The sequence below is a fragment of the Anopheles merus genome, chromosome 2L, assembly GCF_017562075.2.
Source record: "Anopheles merus strain MAF chromosome 2L, AmerM5.1, whole genome shotgun sequence".
In the NCBI taxonomy this organism is placed as follows: domain Eukaryota; kingdom Metazoa; phylum Arthropoda; class Insecta; order Diptera; family Culicidae; genus Anopheles; species Anopheles merus.
The window spans coordinates 43,748,863-43,768,597 of NC_054083.1; the positions used below are offsets into that span (position 1 = coordinate 43,748,863).

Here is a 19,735-nt window from a genome sequence, read left to right on the forward strand (position 1 = left end):
TTTTAAGAGATATTCTTTTTCTTACAGTAAGCCTCATTTTTACTGAATTCTTCCGCAATTTATTAAATGCCTATCAAATCATGCTGTTTTGCATGCGATGCGATTTGTTTACATGTGTTGGTACGTTGTAATGGATCTGTACGAAGAAGGGAGAGTCGAAGAGATGGTGACAGTGGGGAGGTTGATCGTTGGAGGAGGGATCATTACAGCCGCGAAAGACGGCATCAAAACAAATCACGCAAAGCCGGCAAGCGTGCATGAACACACCGCCAGTGGAATGAACACCTTTCGATGTGTTTGAAAGTCTTGGAACAAGGTGTGTATAAGTAAGGTGTTAGTGTCTAATGTTTCATGTTTGTTTGTATTCTAATGTAAGGTTTACATGAATTATAGAATAAGGGTTTCATGTTACCTCATATTTTCAGCTATGTTCATTAGAACGATTATTTTTCTAAAATACTTTTTGCTAATTTTTCTAATTTTTTTTAATTCAATGTTAAAATATTCAATGTTAAAAAAGCAATTTTAAATCTGTTGCCGATAACGCATTCATTCTACGTTCTACCCAACTTTCGGTGCAACTAAGCAAATCTCATCCCGGAGGTACATTTTGCTCAAGCGCCTAAATGTATGCAATGCAATGTTTAGTTTTGATTTTGCTTTTAAAATGCCAACGGTATAACTGGTCGCTAAAAAAGTTGCTACCACTGTGTGCGTTGTTTGTTATTCAAATACAAAAAGTAATTTAAAACGTTCATCTTAAACAATAGAAGAAAGATATATCGAAAAAGCATTAAATGCGCTCTGCAATTTCCTAATCACGATCCTCAGCTTAGAGCCAGCTAACAGCATATGCTAGCTCATAATGCTGTTTGATTACTCCCGCCTGTTGTATAGTTCTAATCTCTACTCAAACTCATCACAAAGATACAAAGATAGATCAAGGTGCATTGTCCTTAATAAGTGTACATCGTCGCCAATTATGCGTAGCAATTGAAGAACAAGACGCATACACTAGACAAATCCTACACATACATAACCTGCACAATGACCCGTCCTCCCCTATCAATTGGGATAAGGGTCGCTTGTGTTCGAGAAAATTATCATCGCGACATCATCGCTCTCGTCATTGTATTTTTCCACTAGATTTCCTCCCCAGTAGAGCACCCCAGAAAATAGCATGAGCACAGAGAAAGAGAGAGAGAGAGAGAGAGAGAGATCAGCACATGATCATCGAAAGCATTCGTTGTTAGCGTGCGCATCAGGAGAAAAGTTGGCCACTCAGTTATTATACGCGACGAGCTCCCAGTATAAGGGTCATTGTTAGATCGCGTTCTACAATGACAAACGGACCCGGCATCATTAGTCATGTTAGGCCGGTGGTCAGAAGAAAGTACAAAGGGGAAAAAGAAAAGCTGATTCATTGGGGGGTTGCGGACGTTGGTCTGCGGGCATGTTTTTATCGTCTCAGTTTGCATCATGCCCCAGTGAAAGTGATACCGCACGGCATTTTGTGAAGCCGTTTGGGTTCAAGATTAAGGGACAGTCAAAACCAGTACTAGTGAGTATTCGTTGATTCATTGCTAACCCGAACGTTGTTTGCTCAGCAAGAAGCAATGACTGATAAGTGATAACGTAATTGCATCATCGGCATAAATGCTGATAAGATCTCAACCTGCGGGAAGGAAAACGCATCAAGTGGTACATCGTTTGTGGTGATAGATTTTGGGGTATGTTTGTGCCGGCGTATCCAGGAAAAGGGCCTTTCCCTTATCAGTGCGTGTGCATGAATAGTGTGTGTGTGCTGATGAAAGGAACGCTAAAGATAAGCTATCGTGTATAACGGCTGCTGCTGCTGGTGCTAAGAGCTGATCAAACTATCAAACAACAGCCGACGGAAGGTATCATGTTCCAAGAGCCAACTGCTTCCCTCTCTCTAATAGTCAGACGCATGCGCATGCGGCGTCACACACGCCAGTAGAGAAAGAGCACCGTTTTTGCGCGACAAAACGGTACGCGACAAAGCCCTCCACACGCGATCAGTACCCATTCAGCGCACGGAGCGTAAAGGGCCAGCACAAACACTGTGCTATACTTGTCGGCTCGCTCGGGGTAGATTAACCGGTGAGCTGTGCAGCAGGGGGTGAAATAATATACAAATTTACTGTGCCCACCCCTTCCCCTGTGTGTGATCATTTATCGACTAAAGGCGCTCGTCGCAGTGTTCTTGGGCGGTTATTAAGAACGTGCGCGCGCTCGAAAGTGAGATTGACGAAGATTTGTTATTCGTTCGTATCATCATAACATTGGGCGGATGAAAGTGTTGACGTTAGTGGAAAATCATCACCCTCCCACCCACGACGATATTGTTAAGCGCACAGTAAACAAATCGGTTTCAAATGGTGCTGAGCATTTTTGCTGAAGTAGCGCAACAAACAAACAAAAAGAAACGCGCATAAAAAGAAAACTCCATTAAAACTAGACGACACGAGAAGCACGTGCGAACGAGAGCGAACGCTTTGACGTCAACTGCTGCAATGCGCCATAGGCAATCAATGTGAAGTCGGCGTAAAATTTGCATTTGAAAGGTGAACTATGGAATAAATGTTACAAGTTTTAAGTGTGTGGTGTGGGGAGAACAAAAAGGCAACAAAAAAGATTTTCTAGCGCTTCCTTCGAGCCGGATTTGAACCAGCGACCTATGGATTTCTCTCTATCGTGTGTGTGTGTGTTCACCCTCTACAGTCCACCGCTCTACCAACTGAGCTATCGAAGGTGATGAGAGAGGAGGCGCTTATCAACGTACGCGTCCTTTGTGTTTTTCTATCACTTTTGTCGTTGTTATGATTAGGAGTTATTGTTTCTGCAATCTAAAATCACAGTTAATATCTTTTTCTATACTAAATGCTTTGGTAAATTGGTGTAACGGTTGATTTGTAGAGAAAAATTGAATATTATTTGGCATTACTTTTTATTGCTACGATGTTAAGATTAAAAAGGATTATGTAATGCATAAAATCGGTGCATTTTATCTTTGGAGCGAGAAACCCGCTTTAAACCCTTTCTCACCTACCACCCGCACAACAAATCGTATAATAAAAAAAGCGCGATTACGACAATACCATTGTATGCCTATTGGATTCTTATCAAATCAGCTCTTTATCTCGTTTGCAATCGTATCGGACCGTCGGCCGCTGTTGTCGGGGGTCAAACTCTCTAGTGGCTACTTGACGGGTGCTTGATGGCCACCGCCTGAACGGACGCGGGATTGCATGATGTTGCATTATTTCAGAATAATTGTCCACTCCCCCCCAAAAAAAAGCACCAAAAATGTTACAGAATGCCAACGACAGTTGCATTTCGAACTCAACAACCCCCCCATCCCCGTAATCGTCATCACAACCACATTGCTCCGTTGCAACCGTAAAGGGAATAAGGGAGAAGCTTATCACGATTGAGGGTTCACCTGCTGTGCACACTACTATCAATTTTCGGCTCCCTCCTCCCTTCCCCATGCAATTGCGAACGGCGGAACGCACACTGTGCTTTTGCCGTCCTTCTGATAACGCAACTGTGTGCGTCTGTCGGTCGCCGACACAAACCGAAACGGCCACCGAAAGCCTTCGGCCATACTGCACGGGAAGAATAGAAGAGGCGGGACAGTACAGTCGGGTACACCGATCAGAGTAAACGTTGCTAGCGTGTGTAGTTGTTAGTAACACATCCAGAGCCTACTGCTGCTGCTGCGGCTCGCGTGTGCTGACTCGTCGAAGAGGTGCGTATGCAGTCACATTCTAACCTTACGCCCGTGCTGAACCCCCGGGGAGACCAGTGCGCGCTCGACAGTGAACTCCCTAGTGTGTAGTGTATTCTTTTCTTGTTGTTTTAGATGTATTAGTAAGTGTTGCTATCGGGGTTGCTGCAGCATCCAATCAACTGTCATTAGTTTCGATCTAATCACATGGTTTTGCTTAATCACATATCACAGAGGGCGAGTCGTAGTGGTAAAACATCCCCCCGGTACCGGTTCTAGACGCGCTCACCAAAACCTAAAATGGGTAAAATCGAATGGGCCCCACTGAATGTGCCGATGAGGCGGCGGATCGAAACCCTGTCCACTGCGCTGTGGATGTGGCTGATACTGTTCGGCGAGCTGGGCATGCTGATATCGTACTTCCTGCTGCTGGTAAGTAGAATAGGAGGAGAAGGCTTGTTTGAAGTGTGCCACCGCGTGCCTAACCTAGCTTACGGTCTCCATCCACTGCCTACTCTTCCAGATCTATGGCAACTTGTTTATTAAATCGCTGTGCGTCATCTACGGATACTTCATCTACACCGATCGAAAAGTGACTTTGAACGGTGGTCGAGGACAGGGGTAATGTGCAGCATCCGCACACAAAAGAAAAGAACGCCACACTTATTTTCTCTCTCCTTCTCTCTCTCTCTGTAATAGTGTAACATGGTGGCGAGAGCTGTTCTGGTGGAAGCTCTACCAGAGCTACTTCCCGGCGAAGCTGCACAAAACGGTTGATCTCGACCCTAACCGGAACTACCTGTTTGCCGCCTTCCCGCACGGCGTGCTCGGGTGAGTAGTAGCTACCGTAGATCCGCATCACAACCGGTGAAACATTCTGGAAGCCACAATTCACCCCACCAAGGGAGGAGGTCAGGAGGTGCTGTGCTGTGTTTATTGCGCCGAAAATAATTACTCAAATTCTTTGGAGCCTTTTCGGAGATGATTGAGCACGCACGCAGCAGCAGGCGAGCAATCGTCTATCGAACCAGCTGATAAGATACGACCAGCTCTTTGAGCCCGTGCATAGAAACTCTGGGCCTATCGTTTCGGAGTGTTTTTGACAATAGGGAGGACGGCGTCGCCCCCAAAACCCCCCAAAAGGGTCCAAAGTGTAAAACGTTCAGTTTAACTTTGTTTACTACACGTGATCACGATTACTACTACTACTTTTTGGAGAGATTTTAATTGCAAGATAACAACCACCTAACATATAACAAACCTTCTGCTGACGGCGTCGTGCGCAATTGCGAACGAATCGTATCAGCTGGGAAAAAGTGATTTTATCGATTGGCTTGTTTCTGGTGGCCTCCTTGGTACTAATCCTCACGGCCAGAGATTACAGACGGGCAGCAAGATGTTGCAGCGTAATGTTAATTGTACATGGCAGGGATTGTGGGCGGTCGGGTGGGTTATGTGGGGAAAAATCCTATGGATTGCTTAATGCCTTGTTATCACAGGTTCATAAGCTTGTTTGATTAGGTTAGATTACTAATTAACAGCAGTTAAAACACTTCATGCTAAGCGACATAAAGAAGTATTTCTTATTCTTATTTTTCCTCCTTTTCTCTTTCTCCTTCTTCTTCCTTTTATCTATCTACTTCTCCTTCTTCCTTTTCTCTGTCTCCTTCTTATTCTTCTTCCTTTTCTCCTTCTCCTTCTTCTTCTTCCTTTTCTCTTTTTCTTCTTCTTCCTTTCCTCTTTCTTCTTCTACTTCTTCCTTAAACTTCTTAAAAACTTCCACTTCCTTAAAAAAACATTGAAATTAATGGCGGCGGTTACATTTTTCTCTCTTTAAATGCCACGTGCTCTTCAAGGATTACCACGTGCGTTACCATGGCCACTGAAGAAGGCCTTTTTAAGCTCACGTTTTGAACAACGTTTCAAACCCTTCTTAGTACCTCGATTGATTAAAACTTTTCCTGCTTATCCCTTTCCAGCCTCGGCGCCTTCATCAACTTTGCCACCAATGCGACCGGCTTTCACGACAAGTTTCCCAAAATCCGGTCTCGCCCGGTGACGCTCAACTTCCACTTTGTGATACCGTTCTTCCGCGAGCTGCTGCTCAGCTGGGGCCTCGTGTCGGCCAACCCGAACAGCATCCTGAGCCTGCTGAAGGCGCCGAACAAACCGGACCACCCGCTGAACGACGACGGCTACACGGCCAACGCGGTCGTGATAGTGGTGGGCGGTGCGGCCGAATCGCTGCACTGCCGGCCGAACAACTACACGCTGGTGCTGCGCAAGCGGAAGGGCTTCTGCAAGCTGGCGATCAAGGCGGGCACCCCGCTCGTGCCGGTGATGACGTTCGGCGAGGTCGACCTGTTCGATCAGCCGCCGAATCCGCCCGGCTCGCGGTTGCGCCGGTTCCAGGAGTTTGTGAAAAACACAACCGGCATCGCGCCAGCCGCCTTCGTCGGGCGGGGCTTCTTCCAGTACAGCTACGGGTTGATCCCGCGCCGGAAGCCACTGAACACAGTCGGTAAGTGCGGCGTGCTGTGGTGTAACTGCACAACTGGAATGCTAATGATGATGCTTTTTTTTAAATGGACACTTTCAGTCGGTGCTCCGGTGGAAGTGACGCAAATAGATAATCCGACGCAGGAACAGGTGGATGAGGTGCACGAGCGGTTCTGCCGCGAGCTGGACAATCTGTTCGAAACGAACAAATCGCGCTTCATTGCCGACTACAAGAATGTGAAGCTTGTCATGGAGTAATTGGTAAAATGCAGATCCCCGCATTTCCCACCATCTTTACACACAATCGTTCGGTGTATAGCGGCGGGAGAATGGGTTAAAATCATGCACAAAAGACACAGAAACACACTATCATCACGATATCCTACGCAACCCGTTGAAATTGTATTATAATTCGCATCGAAAGGATTGAGACTGTACCAAAAAAAAAAACGAACGAACAAATTGAAGCAACGATCCAAACCAACTCTTTTCATGCCCAAGATCCAACCATTGCGGTGCGGTGCCAACAGGTGATATTGTTATACAGCTCTGCGGGAAAGGAGTCAATTACTAGCTGCGTAAGAGAACACACTACATTGGAAGTGTTTAGCATTTAGATTCTCGTTTAAGTGTAATTGTGTAACATTTTTTCTGGGTGTTTAGTTACATATTTTTTCGTTATTTTTTTGGGTGTTTAGTTAGGTAAATTTTGAAGGTTCGTAATATGCTTTTTCCGGTGTCTGTACAAACTTGCATTGTTACAAAACAACAAATAAGGGACAAAAGTATTCTCGTTATGGTTTTTTTTTCTTGCCATCCCAATTGTACAATTAAATCCGAGTTGCATGTGACTGTAAACATAAAACAGGTGTAGAAGAAAACACGTTGTTTTTTGTGGAAACAAACCAAACACAAAGCAAATAAATATTAAACTCGTTAAAACATCGCAAACGTGAACATGTTGAGTGAGTATATAAGTTTTATTTTTTAGCAATAAACGAATGGTATGGGGTCACAGTTAGACGCTTGCTTTCGGTTTCAGCAGCTGCAAGGTGGACAGGATGCTCGTCGACAGCCGCTCGAGATGGCCCATAGTCACGTGCCGGTAGCAGAGACCGCCGATAGCGGCAACCGACGCAATCGACGCACCGTACAGTACGCGTGTGAGAATCTGAGCAGGACAAAACGAGAGAGAGGAGAAAATGTGGGTTATCAGTATGAGGGAGAGGAGGTTATGTTTTTATGGTCTGTTTGCATTTAATTAGCTATCGCTATCGACGAAGCATTGCAAGCGATAAAGGAAGAGGGCCAGAGAGCCCCCCCCCCCCCGTTTAACCTTATTCGATCGCTCTGGAATGATCGTGAATGGGTAGAGTTGTAAGGAAATAGGGATCGCAACGCACGCACCTTATCCTGCCAGGCCCGGTTGGCGATGCACTTGCTGTAGCGCATGTGCGAGAACGAGACGGAGTTGTACAGCGGGACCCACGTGTTCGGCATCATCCAGAACAGCAGCTCGTCCAGCTTCTTGCGCAGCAGGTACGACCGTTTGGTAACCAAGTCGCGCATCTGTCAATCGAAGCAACACAGAAAAAAAGGGCAGTTAATAAACGGTCCCCCTTCCGCCACCATCTTCTTCCACCACCGCGCCTACCTCGATGTAGTTGTACATTGCCAGATCACAGATGGCGTGGGCATCCTCCCAGCGCTTCTCGCTAAACTCGGGCAGTATGCGCGTCAGATCCGTCCCGTACTGGTTGAACAGCTCCGTCAGCACGCTGCAATCCTCGAAGCCCGCGTTCATGCCCTGCCCATAGAACGGGACCATCGCGTGCGCCGCATCGCCAATGATCAGTGCCTTCGCGCCGATGTGGTACGGCCGGCACTTGATCATCACCAGCGGTTGGGCCTTCGTTTTGAAGAAATCCTTCACCAGCCGCTCGCGCCCGATCAGCTCGATCGCGTCCGGGAAGTGCTGGCGGAAGAAGTCGAGCAGCAGGCCCTGGTCGGTAATACTGTGGAACTGCGTGAACGGCATGAACAGCGTCACCGTCCAGGTGCGGTCCTGGTTCGGCAGCGCGATCATCATGAACTGGCCGCGCGGCCAGATGTGCAGATAGTTGTGGGGCATCGCGAACTCCCCGCCGGCGGTCGGCGGTATGCAGAGCTCCAGGTAGCCGTGCTCGATGTACGTCTGGCTGAAGTCGTACCGCGGCCGCTTGACGATTTCCTTCCGCACGGCACTGTACGCCCCGTCGCAGCCGACGATCAGGTCCGCCCGGGCGCTCTTGACATCTTTCGTGACGGGGCTGCAGGGACGGGAGAGGAGTGGGTTTTAGCATTGTTGGAAGAGCAGGGGGAGGTGCCCGTGGCTGGGCACGTTGTCCGGTAATCCGCGCACTTGAAACATTCCCACCGCTTAACCGGCTTGAGACCGATGAGTCAAACGAACGGGGAAAACTCCCAGATTTAATGCCCACTTGAAGATAACGACTGGCATCTTCCTCCTGGTTTGTAGAATGTGAGGCCTCTCTAGACAGAGGGATTTGGGACCGTGTTTTTCGATGGTGCTCAGACACAATCTTCCAAACACACAGACACAGAGAGATAAGGGAACGAGCGCGCGCAAGCGAGTTTTTGCAATGAATGAAACAGACATAAAGGCGGGCATCGCGGGAGGGAAGAGACCGGGAGATTAGATTGCATTCATAAAACCATAAACTATCGAGAACTGTCCATAGGATCTGAGGGCATTGTTGTTGTGCTGTTGATATCGTTCTCTGTCTGTCTCTCCATATCAGAGATGTCGCGAAAACTTTGCCAAAAAAGAAACAAGATTCAGCGAAACGTCTCTTCCGTGCTCTTCCGTGCCAAAAAAAAAACATCGAGACAACCACTGCCGCGTGTCTGGAACGATCTGGAACGTTGGCTATACTTACTCAACCATCGACAGGTTGCCCTCGTCCAGGTTGGCGCTGACCAGCTTGTGGTTGAAGTGCAGGTGGATGTTCGGGTATTTCTCGGCCGCTGCAAGAAAACATACACACGGGAGAAGCCTTAGAAAACAGCCCTGTTGGTGTAACTCAATACCCTCTACAGCCCAGCCGCTACTACCCACCGTTGAGCAGCACCTCGTTCAGATGCTTTCGGCCGACCGAGTAGATGCACTGGTTGGTGTTTGCATCGTACGGGACGATTTTGCACTTGCCGTTGACGTCGTGCAGCATACGGCCGGACATCGGTATGCCGTGGTTGAGCAGGGCATCCTCCAACCCCACCTCGGCCAGCGCCCGGCGGCCACGCGCGGAAAGGGCTAGGTTAATGCTGCGCCCAATCACCAGCTCGGCCGTGCGGATGTCTGCAGAAGGAAGGGAAGGAAGGTAACGAATACGGAAACATATCAATTACGCGCGCTGTTCGTTGGATAAGGCCGGGAAATAGACGGGACACGTACCTTCACGGTATTCGTACAGATTCACTTCGTGGCCCTTCTTGCCCAGGTGAAGCGCCAACAGTGAGCCAACCTATGGAAAGAGGAGGGTGAAAGAATACAAATGAAAATTCGGTCCAGGATTTGTGGAAATCCATCACAGTGAGCCGTGCGTGTTTGTTTGACAGCTGCGTTCGTTCGTAAGCATTTTAATCGTAGCAAGCTGCTTATTTATTTTGGCCAACCCTTTTTGAGTCGCGTTGAAATGCTCCTTTTGGTCATAAAGACCACTAACCGGAGAAGGGAGACCATACAACGCTCACGCTTCTAAGTATTAACCGCGGTCAGGGCAAAAAAACAAACAGAGAACAGGAATAACATTATGTTGCGAAATAGATGAGATTGCTTCCAGAACAATCAACAACTGCCGAAAAAATAATCAGTATTATTGATAAGACAGGAAGATAGATGGTAAAAAATGCATAAGGAAGTCATTAAAATGTCTGATTTACGATCGAGCTTTAACGAGGGGTAAGAACAACATAATTGACTACGGTGGTACAAGTACATTCTAACAACTTTCTCTTCACTCGAGGCGAAAGTACAAGTGGCTACACACGCAGGATTAATATACACACGCGCGCGCCCAACAAATCACCCTTGCCTGCTTGATCACTCTTTTGGCTAGAACTTTGGAGCACAACTTACCAAACCACCGCCAACGATGGCCACATCCAGCGGCTGATGCTGCATGCCGTTCGTGTTGGTGCGCTTGTACTTGCTGTCGCTTGCCGTTGCCATTGTTGTGTGCAATTTGTTGTTACTTTTTATCCTTAACTATTAGAGCCTTAACACAAACCAAAACGCGCACACTTCACACACAAAAGGCACGACACGACCGACACGGAGAAATAATAAATAGGAACGTAAGCGGCTACACTAAAACACGTGTACGCGTGAGATCCAGCGTCTGTTTCCGCAGAGAACCGGCACGGCAAAATGTTCGAACGGAATTGAGCCCAGCGTAGGGTCTACGGCCACAGAAAAAGCCTTCGGACGAGACAAGAATCGGTACGTGCTGCGTGTCTGTGTGTGGCTGTGTCTCGTTCGTCCTGCCGTTCCATCGCTATCTCTCTCTCTATCTCTCTCACTCCCTTGCGCGCGCGCGCGCGCACACACTCTCTGTTGTTTCGCCTCAGTAGGCCACAAAAAGCTTTCGCGCGGAGGCAACGTTATCACATTTCTTCAAATAGTTTTTGTCTCGCTTTTATTTCTAATAGACAATCTATTTGTGTATTTGTGCGTGGTAATACGACGCCAAAGCCAACGGCTCCCTTCCCACTTAAAAAGGTTTCTAATGATGGTATGCTGATCTTATTATCCCTCAAACAAAAAAAAAAAGGGAAAGACTAATACTAACTCCGTTTCCGAATGCTTTGGAGAGGAAGCGGCTCTTTGTCATTTTTTCGATGCGAAACATAAATGATAATGTTAAGATTAAGTTTTTTGTTTTGTTTATACGTGTGCTACAATTATTTTTGGAAGTTAATTAAACCCAAGTTGGTCTAGTAAGGCACGCGGTTCCCGTTGATTCGTATCAATGCAATGTGGAGTGTTTTTACTTTTGGCTCGTGGTAGCGAATGTTCTCGTTTTGCATATGATGTATTTTTTAAAGAATTCAAGTTGATTTCATTTGATTAGTATTTTTTTCGGTTTATCAGACAACAAGAGAACGAATCAGTAATTTGAATATGTCCCATTGAAAATAACGTCCTTTTAAATAAAAAAAGGCTACTTAAACTAGCAAACAAAAGCGAGAAACTTCCATCAGAGAGTTCGGCTTATGGTTGACAGCGCGCGCAGCTGTAAATAAACCTCTCACAATTAAATCTTAGCCAAGATTACCGTGAAGAACGCGGGCTTTGCTAAATACGACCATGCAGTAAAGCTGTGACGCGCGCGCGCGCTCAAGCGCAATGTGCTACCGCCGACTGCATGTTGTTTGCCTGTCGCAAGCATGCGGACATGGATACAACGGTAGGCTATTGTGTGTAGTTCGCGTAAAGGTGGTCCCAAATGTTTAATGTTCGTTGCATCAAATCTTCTGTTTGTTTGGTTGTAATTAAACGGACGAACCCGTGGGGTAGATTCTGAGAATAGCTGTAATGCTACTACGGGATGATATCGTCGTGATGATAATGGAGCCACGGAGACTGCAACTTCCGTACATTCCAGACTGGCGTACACTAGACGTGATGCAGACACGAAACTACAACCGTGGATCGTTGCTACCGCTTATCATCAATGCTTTGCTTACTCATCAAACTACACTACTGTACCGACTATACGAACGACATCGGAATACGTTGGGGCGTTTGAAAATGCTGCCTTCCGTTATCAGCTTAAGTATGCTGCCGCCGTTTGCAACATTGGTAATAGATTTCGGTTCGCTCACTGCTTCCGAGATTTACTGATCTACCGATGGGTTTGTGTATGACGTGCTGTTGATCCCGATGCGATTGATCTTATCACGGGCACACGCAGCGCCTTATGTGACATCGATCAGGTTTTGGGGTTTGTTTGCTTTTAGACAATCCGATAAAGTAGTGTTAAATTTTACAAGAAAATGAAATCTATATGTAATAAATAATCAGAACCGGGAAGACATTAAGACAAAATCAAGTAACTTATTCAAATTGCTCAAATTTGAAGGAAAAATGAGTTATGCAAAAAATGAAGAGAACCTATGAAGAGATTGGGAGCTGTTTAAAATTGATTATCAGGAGGAACTACACCCGAAAGAAGGGTTCCTATCGAACTTTCTAGGCAAAAGAAGGATGAAGTATATACAAAAATGCTTATATGGTTTACTATATGGTCCAATTTCAGCCTGATAAAAGACACCACAATTGTCGAATAGATCCGCTGGATCGATCCAAAAACATATCCATTCAAGAGTTAATCGCGTAAAATATTGTAATTTGCTACAGATTACTTCAAACCGTTCAATTAAACATTGTCTTTAGTTTTCTGTAATTTGATTAGATTGAATTTTAATGCGAAAATCAATAAAATATGAGATTCCCACAATTCATGCAAGTTACCGATCATTCATTCTCGATCGAAAAGTCTTATCGAACAGTTGGCAATAAACCCTATCCACGTCCACGAAAGCGAGAGCTTTTGGTAAGGAGAAATGCTTAAAACTCTATATGGGGATCTATATCCATCGTTCCCTTTTCTATCAAAAAGCTTTCTACATCTTAAATATTGTTCAATCAGATCCTAGCTCATTAAACTGTTCACCTAAAACCGGTAAAACCAGCGGTTAAGTTTGAATACCTTAAGAAACACCCACAGTACCGACATCAATCAATTATCCTAACAACCCAACGCACCTTACTCAACCTTTGTTTACCAATGAACGGAACAAACAACAACATGCAGCGGAAATGCAAGTTCTTTCTTCGATCTCGCCCGCAACCAACAATCAACACCGTGTTTTTTGTAGAGAAACTGACCCCAACCAGACGCCAGCTGCTGTGTATTCTTAAATTCTCAACATCCCACGTTTGAAGTTGAACATCGTCAGACCATTGTTAGGCATACGATCCTTCTTTTCACTTTCCGGTCTGTCGGTCTCCCTTCCTCGCGGTTTAACTCCTTTCGCTCCTCTTGCTGCGCTTAGGCAACCAGAGCCGAGGCAGTGCTCGATTCGTACTTCCAGTTCGGCGGCAGGACTGCCTTGATCTTGTAGTACCGGGCCAGACGGTGGATGCGGGACTCGATCAGAATCAGACGGAACTTGCTGTCGATGTCCTTGCGGTTACGCTCCAAGTGCTTGCGGATCGACACGGCCTTCTTGATCAGGAAGTACAGATCCTCCGGAATGTCGGGCTTCAGGCCAACGGCTTTCATGATACGCAGCACCTACAACAAGCAAACAACAAAGGGCACCCGGCAGTCGGGGCATTAGTCTCCACTTTCCACAACTCGGTGGCCGTTCGGTTCTACCGCACGGGCCACCGAAGCCCCTCCACTCCCCACTAGCAGGAGGAGCCGGAAACCGAACTAACCTTGTTGCCATTGACGAAGCGCACTTGGGCGACACCGTGCGAGTCCCGGAGGATGATGCCGATCTGCGACGGAGTCATGCCCTTCTTGCCGAGCTTCTTGATCTGCTCCTTCACATCCTCGGCGCTCAACTTGAGCCACGACGGCACGGAACGACGGTACGGTAGCGCGGATTTGGAAATACCCTTACCAGGAGCGTGCATACGACCCATTTTTCGATATTTTTATTCGTGCTTTCGCACCGCGTGTTTAGTTCACCGAGAGTTTGACAAAAAGAAAGATGGAGGAAGACGTCAACTCATGACACGGCACGGTTCCCCCTTGCACTGTGAGCGAGTGGCGTAGGACATGGCGCGTGAAAGCAGTCTGAACATCCGTGCGGAAAAATGATTCTTGCGGACTTTTTATTCGAGAAAACTAATTTGTAAACGCTTTAAAATTATATAATAAATCGCATAAACCTATTTTAGACGTATTTTAGTGATAAAAATGCTGCAATTATTTACGGGAATTGGTTGACCGCCGAGAATTGACCGAAGTACGTTACTTACTAATCTAAACGCATTGAGCGTCAAAAAAATGTCAACCGGCTTCGGAATGTTCACCAGAATTTTCATGTTTTATTGTATTTATGCTCTAATACAAAGAAAGTTAATAAAAATGATGTGAAATAATATTATATTACCTAATATAAGCAGTTAATAGATAAAAATACAAAAAGTATGCAAGGTCTGTTCGCGCGCTAATCATCTACTTTGCATACCCACGGATAGAGGGCGCTCGACAAAAAGGCCTTTCGCGTGTTCGTTATTTTCAAATGGGAACAATTAGCACATAAAATTTGAAATTGCTTTGTACATGAAATGTGCTCTTTTTAATGAAAAAGTACATTTTTACATAAACAAACAGTTACATTGAACTCTGCATCATTTCTTGTAACGTCCGGTGATGGTTCCATTTAGGAAGGAGAACAAGAAGAAGATATTTAAACTTTTGCTTGTACGCATGTGCGCAAAACATCCAGCAGGGGACGAAATTAGAAAAGAATAGAAAAATTTAGCACAACACAACTTCCCAATCACATCGGCGCTGCAAACCTTCAGCGTAGTGAATAATAAACAAGAAAGCTTAAACTTAATTAGATTCGATCGGATTAAAAACGATGCACTGGTTCGGGATGGCGTGCAGGGCGTTAGTTAGTAGCAAGCGCCCAACGGAGCAGCCGTCACGTTGTTGTAGCTGGTCCTAAATCTGTAGGCCACCCCGCAAAACATCACACGGGTTTTGCAGTTTGGAGTGCACAAGGCTCCACAAAACCCCCCGCAATACGCCACACGTCTTCAAGCGGTAATATTGAAGGGGATAAATACAACCGGAAATAGGGTGTTACTAATATGCTATCTCGATTACTTTTCTTCCAATTTACACACACACACACGCCTCGGCGCAGTGTCTTACCATAGCATGCCCAATAGTGATTCGTCCGGTGGTATATACTCCCCTCTTCCACAGACGACACTGACCGATTCGGAGAGTGAAGAAGAGCTGCTGCGGCGCACCACGACGATCACGGTACGGCGGATCACGGCGGAACGCGGCGGAGGCGGAACCATTGGGGGCGGCGGCGGAGGCGGAGGCAGCAGTAGTGCAAGAGGCGGCATCCCGACCGCAATTATGATGAACGGCATGAAGGGACGACCGGTGGCGGAAGTTCGCGCCACCGTCGGCAGCGCAGGAGGGACGGAAAATGGTGGAGCCGCCCTGTACAATGGCGGGTATCCGCCGAGCCCGAGCGATGTGGAGGATGCGAGCGGTGTGTTCCATGCGGACAATGTGGCCATCCTGCACGAGGCCGGCTCGATCCCGGACCGGAAGATGTCCTTCCCGCGGAAGTGCTGCTTCGTGGCGTCGCTGGTCGTCTGCTTCCTGGCGGTGGTGGTGTTTCTGTGGATCATTCCCTGCTCGGATGAGCTGTCCTGTCCGGCAAGGTAAGACCCGTTCAAGTTGTCCCTGCTCGGGAGACCATATTCATGGACTGTTCCCCTTCCTTTCACGGTTTAGAGCGGAACGCGTGAAAACCCAAAACTGGATACGCAACTACGAAAAAATCGAACTGAAAGGGGTCATCAACGTGGTGGAAGGCGTGCACGGCAAGAGCAAAAATCTCGTCTTCATGTACCGGGGGGATAAGCTGTTCCCGGAGTTTGACGAGTCGTACCGGCGGCGGAACGGCATCATCTCGCTGATCGGCAGTTCCGGCAAGGTCGCGTGGTACGACCAGATGATAAACGAGCCGAAAAGCATCGACTGCACGCTGCTCGATGCGGACCGGAGCGGAGCGCCCGACTGTCTGGTGCTGGACGAGTACGGCCAGCTGGAGTGTATCGATCCCCTGTCCGGCGAGTGGCTGTGGCATGCGGAGGGCTACAACAAGCGCAGCAACAGCGGTGGCAGCAAGCAAAACGATATGCTCGACTTTCCGCTCCTGATTCCGGACGTCGACGGGGACAAGGTGTACGATCTGCTGTTTGTGACGAGCTCGAGCGAAACCAAGCACAACCGGCTGGTGATGATATCGGGCCGGAAGGGCGTCACGATCGGGGATTCGTACGCCGTCAAGGAGTGCCTGTACGTGCACAAGCTGATGCTGGACGAGGAGCTGAACGTGAAGTTTAACTGCGTGAAGGAAAAGTCCGAGCAGCAGAAGGCAAAATCGCTGCCCGAGCTGTACAAGCTGATCCACCGGAAGGCGCTCGATATGCGCGTGGTGCGCCGGATGCCGACCGATCTGCCCCAGCACAAGTTCTTCGGCCAGCGGCGCAACACCGAGAAGCAGCGCACGATCACGAACGTCGGTGGGAAGCAGCTGGTGGTGGAGAATCGGGGCAAATGTCCTGAAAACTGTTCAACCTCGGTCCTACTGACGGAGGAGTCGACCGGGGAGTTGCTGTGGAATGTGTCCGGTCGGCAGCTGTACGGTATGCAACCGGTGCGGCTGAGTTTCTCCAACTTTGGGTCGGACAACCGGTCCACCATGTACGGGTTTGTGATCAAGTTTTGGGAGTGGAGTCAGCGCGATCCGGACAATCGTAGCTCGCGGTTCAAGCGCGCACTGATCCGATGGAACGATGATGACGCAAGCAAGCAGCGCTTCATCCACCAGCAGCCGTGGATTGGACCTCCGGGACTGGATGCCATCTCGAAGACGTCCTCTTCTGCGAGGGGCCAAAACCAAACGTCATCGTCATCGGCATCGTCCTCGTCATCGGGTCGTCCGGCCGGTGTGTTTCGAACGCGCATGCGCTTCCTGAAGGAAACGATCAAGCTGATCGTATTCAACACGACCTACATCAAGATCGAAAACACCAGCCAAAGCAACGTGATTCAGTTCTGTCGCGAAACGATCAGCGGCGATCCGGCGGCCGAAGTGCTTTGCCAGCCCGATCTGAACTATCAGGAAAATTCGCTCCTGATCGCGGACCTGGACGACGATGGGTCGCAGGAGCTCGTGTCGTACTACTCGACGTTCGTGAAGACGGCCACCAACGAGGCGGACGGGATGGGGGCGGGTGTCGGCGTTGGACCGGGCGCAACGATGAAGCTGAAAACGTACGTTCAGCTGCTGCGACTCGAGTCCGAGCTGCCGAAACTGTACAGTCCGCCGGCGGCGGGCGAGGAGTCTGTATCGGAGGCAGGCAAGCATCGTTAAACATTTGGCGATGACCCACCCGAGTGCGCCCGATGCCAACAGAACTCTTGTGATTTTGTGATCTCATACCGACCTGCAGTAATTCCACTCTAGGTTCACTAGTCTTAGTGATGAATGTTGTTGATCTTTGTTTTTGAGCCTCCTTTTTGATCCAATGATGTCACTGTACTAGCTAGTTAATAGAAAATCGCAAATACTCGCACACTCATTCACAGCACACGCTTAACGATAATGATAGTCTATTGTCTGAAGGGACGGGATTTGAAGTGTAACATTCCGATAATGAGGTATGCAATTTGGAAGATTGTACCAAGCAGTGACCAACGAAAAGGGGAGAAGAATTTGGCGGGGATAGTGAATGTGGGAAGATTTTTCTCGCTGTTTCGTACTGCCTGGGGAAAACTCTATCATTTTCATCAACCCTTCATCATCATCATCAACACGAGTATAGTTATTATTCCACCTCTGCACTGTTTGCACCGATCTTCATGTCCTTGTATGACCATCCTGCACCCGGCACAACTACCATTGCGCACGCTCGCATTTTGTGAAGGATGAAGCAATTCAAAATACATCATAGAATAGTAATTCGTTTCAGTGAAAAAAGATGTTGAAAAGAGACATGTTGAATGCAAATCCTGCATGGACCTAATGGTTGGGTAGAGATGTAAACAAAATATCTACTAGTAAGTTATGATACGTAAACGGAGTGGTTTGTGTCTAATGTCGCGAAAGAATCATTCGGAGAGAAATCATTATATATTTGTTGGATCTCATCAACAAAATACTCGGAAGATGATGTGGAGATTCCTGTTTCAAGTATCCTCAGGAGTACCTGTGGTAGATCAGGATCACGACCATGTGTGTGCGTAATTGGGAATTCCAACTAAAGCAGATTTGAAGATCCTTGTTCCAGAGAGACGGGAGTAGGTTATCCTTAACTCTAAGGATGAATAACTCTTCCCGATTCCTCTTCAATACATCGTTGCAGATATTGGAATACGCTGATGGTATAGACATCTTTGGTTCTCTTGACCAAAGGAGTTATAGATGGCCGAAGACCTTGAACTCGTTTTTTGGAAGCGGTCTTTTGAAAAACTAAACCTGTTACCGATCGAAAAATCGTGGATTTTTCAACATGCATTCAAGCATTAATTCCGCATAGTCACATACTTGGGGCATTGGACATCGTGAAAGACGGGAATATAACGTATTTGTAGAGTTCTAATACAGTATAGTACATTTCTAATTGAAACATAATACAAAAAGGCCAAGTCTCCAGTAATATCTATTAGATCCTCCTCTTGGATAACAGAGATGTCTAATGGCCTGAAAGCGCTAAATAGGAATCTACCTGTAGCATGATAATAAGTCTGACTTATGGCGAGTACTTGGTATATTCAAGATTTTAACTCAAGGATCTTATTACGGGACATCACTAGATCAGGCCAGATCCTGAGTAGTTCCGAAAATTCTTATCAAATACCGAAAATAACCTGTATGATTATATCACCCGATAAGCAAGTATGTCCCAAGTTTTAAAAAGCACCTTTTTCCTCTGGAACAGATCAGCGATCATTTCGCTAACGTTGTGCCTTTCCAAACATGATTCATTTCCATAAACTTTGAAACTTTGTAAAAAGTATTTTTTGAAAACAAAACTCTCCTCTCTAAATACTGCGTATTGCCCCCGTTTTCTTTTTCATTTGCGGTGCGAATCCACTCTTGACGCCAACCGACGTCACTGAGACGGAGTGGCAACATAGCCGCGAGTTGTTTACGACAAAATGTATGTTTACTGACGCCTCTCTATTACCCTCCAGAGTATAGTATTCCCCCCCTCTTAGTACCCCTGATAGTTCTGATAGGAATGCTGGGGCTGTGATTGTTTTTGCCACTCACTACGAAGATGGCCGATGTGTCTTGTGCGTGGTTTTGTGCGTGTTTGTAGGAGAGGTTGTTCCACTTCTTCTTCTTCAATCGATCCTCACTTTAAAATGTTGCATGTTTTTCTCGGTGTCAACGATCGCGCGTAGCGAGGAGAGGAGCAGCATCACATCAATCGGATCTTGGCCATTTTTGTGTCCGATAAGGTCGAACCGATGGGCTAAGATTTAAAACTATGATACACAACGAACACAACACGGTTCTGGTGTGTTTTGATGAACCGCCGGGGACGCTCTTCCACAGCTCCTATCGTAAACTCGTGAGCCGCGCGTGATTGAAAGGTGGCACAAAAACTATCCTTCTTGTTCTGTTGTTAAACAG

At 47.1% G+C, this 19,735-nt stretch overlaps 4 protein-coding genes and 1 non-coding gene across 9 annotated transcripts; 2 read left to right on the forward strand and 3 right to left on the reverse strand.

Annotated features, from left to right (window-relative positions):
- Nucleotides 1–1,620: 1,620 nt before the first annotated feature.
- LOC121593089 (2-acylglycerol O-acyltransferase 2-A-like) lies at nt 1,621–6,605 on the forward strand. Of its 5 annotated transcripts, XM_041915157.1 has the most exons (7): nt 2,601–3,775; nt 3,890–3,897; nt 3,989–4,186; nt 4,278–4,375; nt 4,454–4,585; nt 5,734–6,275; nt 6,354–6,605. In XM_041915157.1, the coding sequence occupies exons 3-7, from the start codon at nt 4,055–4,057 to the stop codon at nt 6,509–6,511; spliced, it is 1,062 nt and encodes a 353-aa protein (XP_041771091.1). In that variant the 5' UTR covers nt 2,601–3,775; nt 3,890–3,897; nt 3,989–4,054; the 3' UTR covers nt 6,512–6,605. The 5 variants fall into 5 exon arrangements, with proteins under 5 accessions (XP_041771093.1, XP_041771092.1, XP_041771091.1 ...); XM_041915159.1 differs by lacking the exons at nt 2,601–3,775; nt 3,890–3,897 and adding an exon at nt 1,621–2,124; XM_041915158.1 differs by lacking the exons at nt 2,601–3,775; nt 3,890–3,897 and adding an exon at nt 2,137–2,588.
- On the reverse strand, nt 2,672–2,776 carry Trnay-gua. The gene is made up of 2 exons: nt 2,740–2,776; nt 2,672–2,707 (listed from the first exon to the last, which is right to left on the reverse strand). It is a non-coding gene; the product is annotated as a tRNA-Tyr (tRNA).
- Nucleotides 6,606–7,214: 609 nt separating the features above from the next.
- Nucleotides 7,215–10,766, reverse strand: LOC121593086 (kynurenine 3-monooxygenase). The gene is made up of 7 exons (XM_041915152.1): nt 10,392–10,766; nt 9,708–9,777; nt 9,372–9,611; nt 9,193–9,280; nt 7,908–8,562; nt 7,661–7,822; nt 7,215–7,424 (listed from the first exon to the last, which is right to left on the reverse strand). The coding sequence occupies exons 1-7, from the start codon at nt 10,482–10,484 to the stop codon at nt 7,272–7,274; spliced, it is 1,461 nt and encodes a 486-aa protein (XP_041771086.1). The 5' UTR covers nt 10,485–10,766; the 3' UTR covers nt 7,215–7,271.
- A 2,470-nt stretch (nt 10,767–13,236) lies between these two features.
- Nucleotides 13,237–14,050, reverse strand: LOC121593094 (40S ribosomal protein S13). Its single transcript, XM_041915165.1, has 2 exons — nt 13,761–14,050; nt 13,237–13,614 (listed from the first exon to the last, which is right to left on the reverse strand). The coding sequence occupies exons 1-2, from the start codon at nt 13,968–13,970 to the stop codon at nt 13,369–13,371; spliced, it is 456 nt and encodes a 151-aa protein (XP_041771099.1). The 5' UTR covers nt 13,971–14,050; the 3' UTR covers nt 13,237–13,368.
- A 762-nt stretch (nt 14,051–14,812) lies between these two features.
- LOC121593083 lies at nt 14,813–18,684 on the forward strand. Its single transcript, XM_041915150.1, has 3 exons — nt 14,813–15,105; nt 15,209–15,746; nt 15,820–18,684. The coding sequence occupies exons 2-3, from the start codon at nt 15,223–15,225 to the stop codon at nt 17,465–17,467; spliced, it is 2,172 nt and encodes a 723-aa protein (XP_041771084.1). The 5' UTR covers nt 14,813–15,105; nt 15,209–15,222; the 3' UTR covers nt 17,468–18,684.
- The last annotated feature ends 1,051 nt before the right edge of the window (nt 18,685–19,735 follow it).

Coding starts and splice junctions, on each gene's coding strand:
- LOC121593089 (XM_041915159.1), top strand. CDS start 4,055: ATGGGTAAAATCGAATGGGCCCCACTGAATGTGCCGATGAGGCGGCGG. Junction 4,187..4,277: donor TATCGTACTTCCTGCTGCTG/GTAAGTAGAATA, acceptor CTACTCTTCCAG/ATCTATGGCAACTTGTTTAT. Junction 4,376..4,453: donor AACGGTGGTCGAGGACAGGG/GTAATGTGCAGC, acceptor TCTCTGTAATAG/TGTAACATGGTGGCGAGAGC.
- LOC121593086 (XM_041915152.1), bottom strand. CDS start 10,484: ATGGCAACGGCAAGCGACAGCAAGTACAAGCGCACCAACACGAACGGC. Junction 9,778..10,391: donor CCATCGTTGGCGGTGGTTTG/GTAAGTTGTGCT, acceptor CTCTTTCCATAG/GTTGGCTCACTGTTGGCGCT. Junction 9,281..9,371: donor GAACGAGGTGCTGCTCAACG/GTGGGTAGTAGC, acceptor GTTTTCTTGCAG/CGGCCGAGAAATACCCGAAC.
- LOC121593094 (XM_041915165.1), bottom strand. CDS start 13,970: ATGGGTCGTATGCACGCTCCTGGTAAGGGTATTTCCAAATCCGCGCTA. Junction 13,615..13,760: donor GCTTCGTCAATGGCAACAAG/GTTAGTTCGGTT, acceptor TGCTTGTTGTAG/GTGCTGCGTATCATGAAAGC.
- LOC121593083 (XM_041915150.1), top strand. CDS start 15,223: ATGCCCAATAGTGATTCGTCCGGTGGTATATACTCCCCTCTTCCACAG. Junction 15,747..15,819: donor GAGCTGTCCTGTCCGGCAAG/GTAAGACCCGTT, acceptor TTCACGGTTTAG/AGCGGAACGCGTGAAAACCC.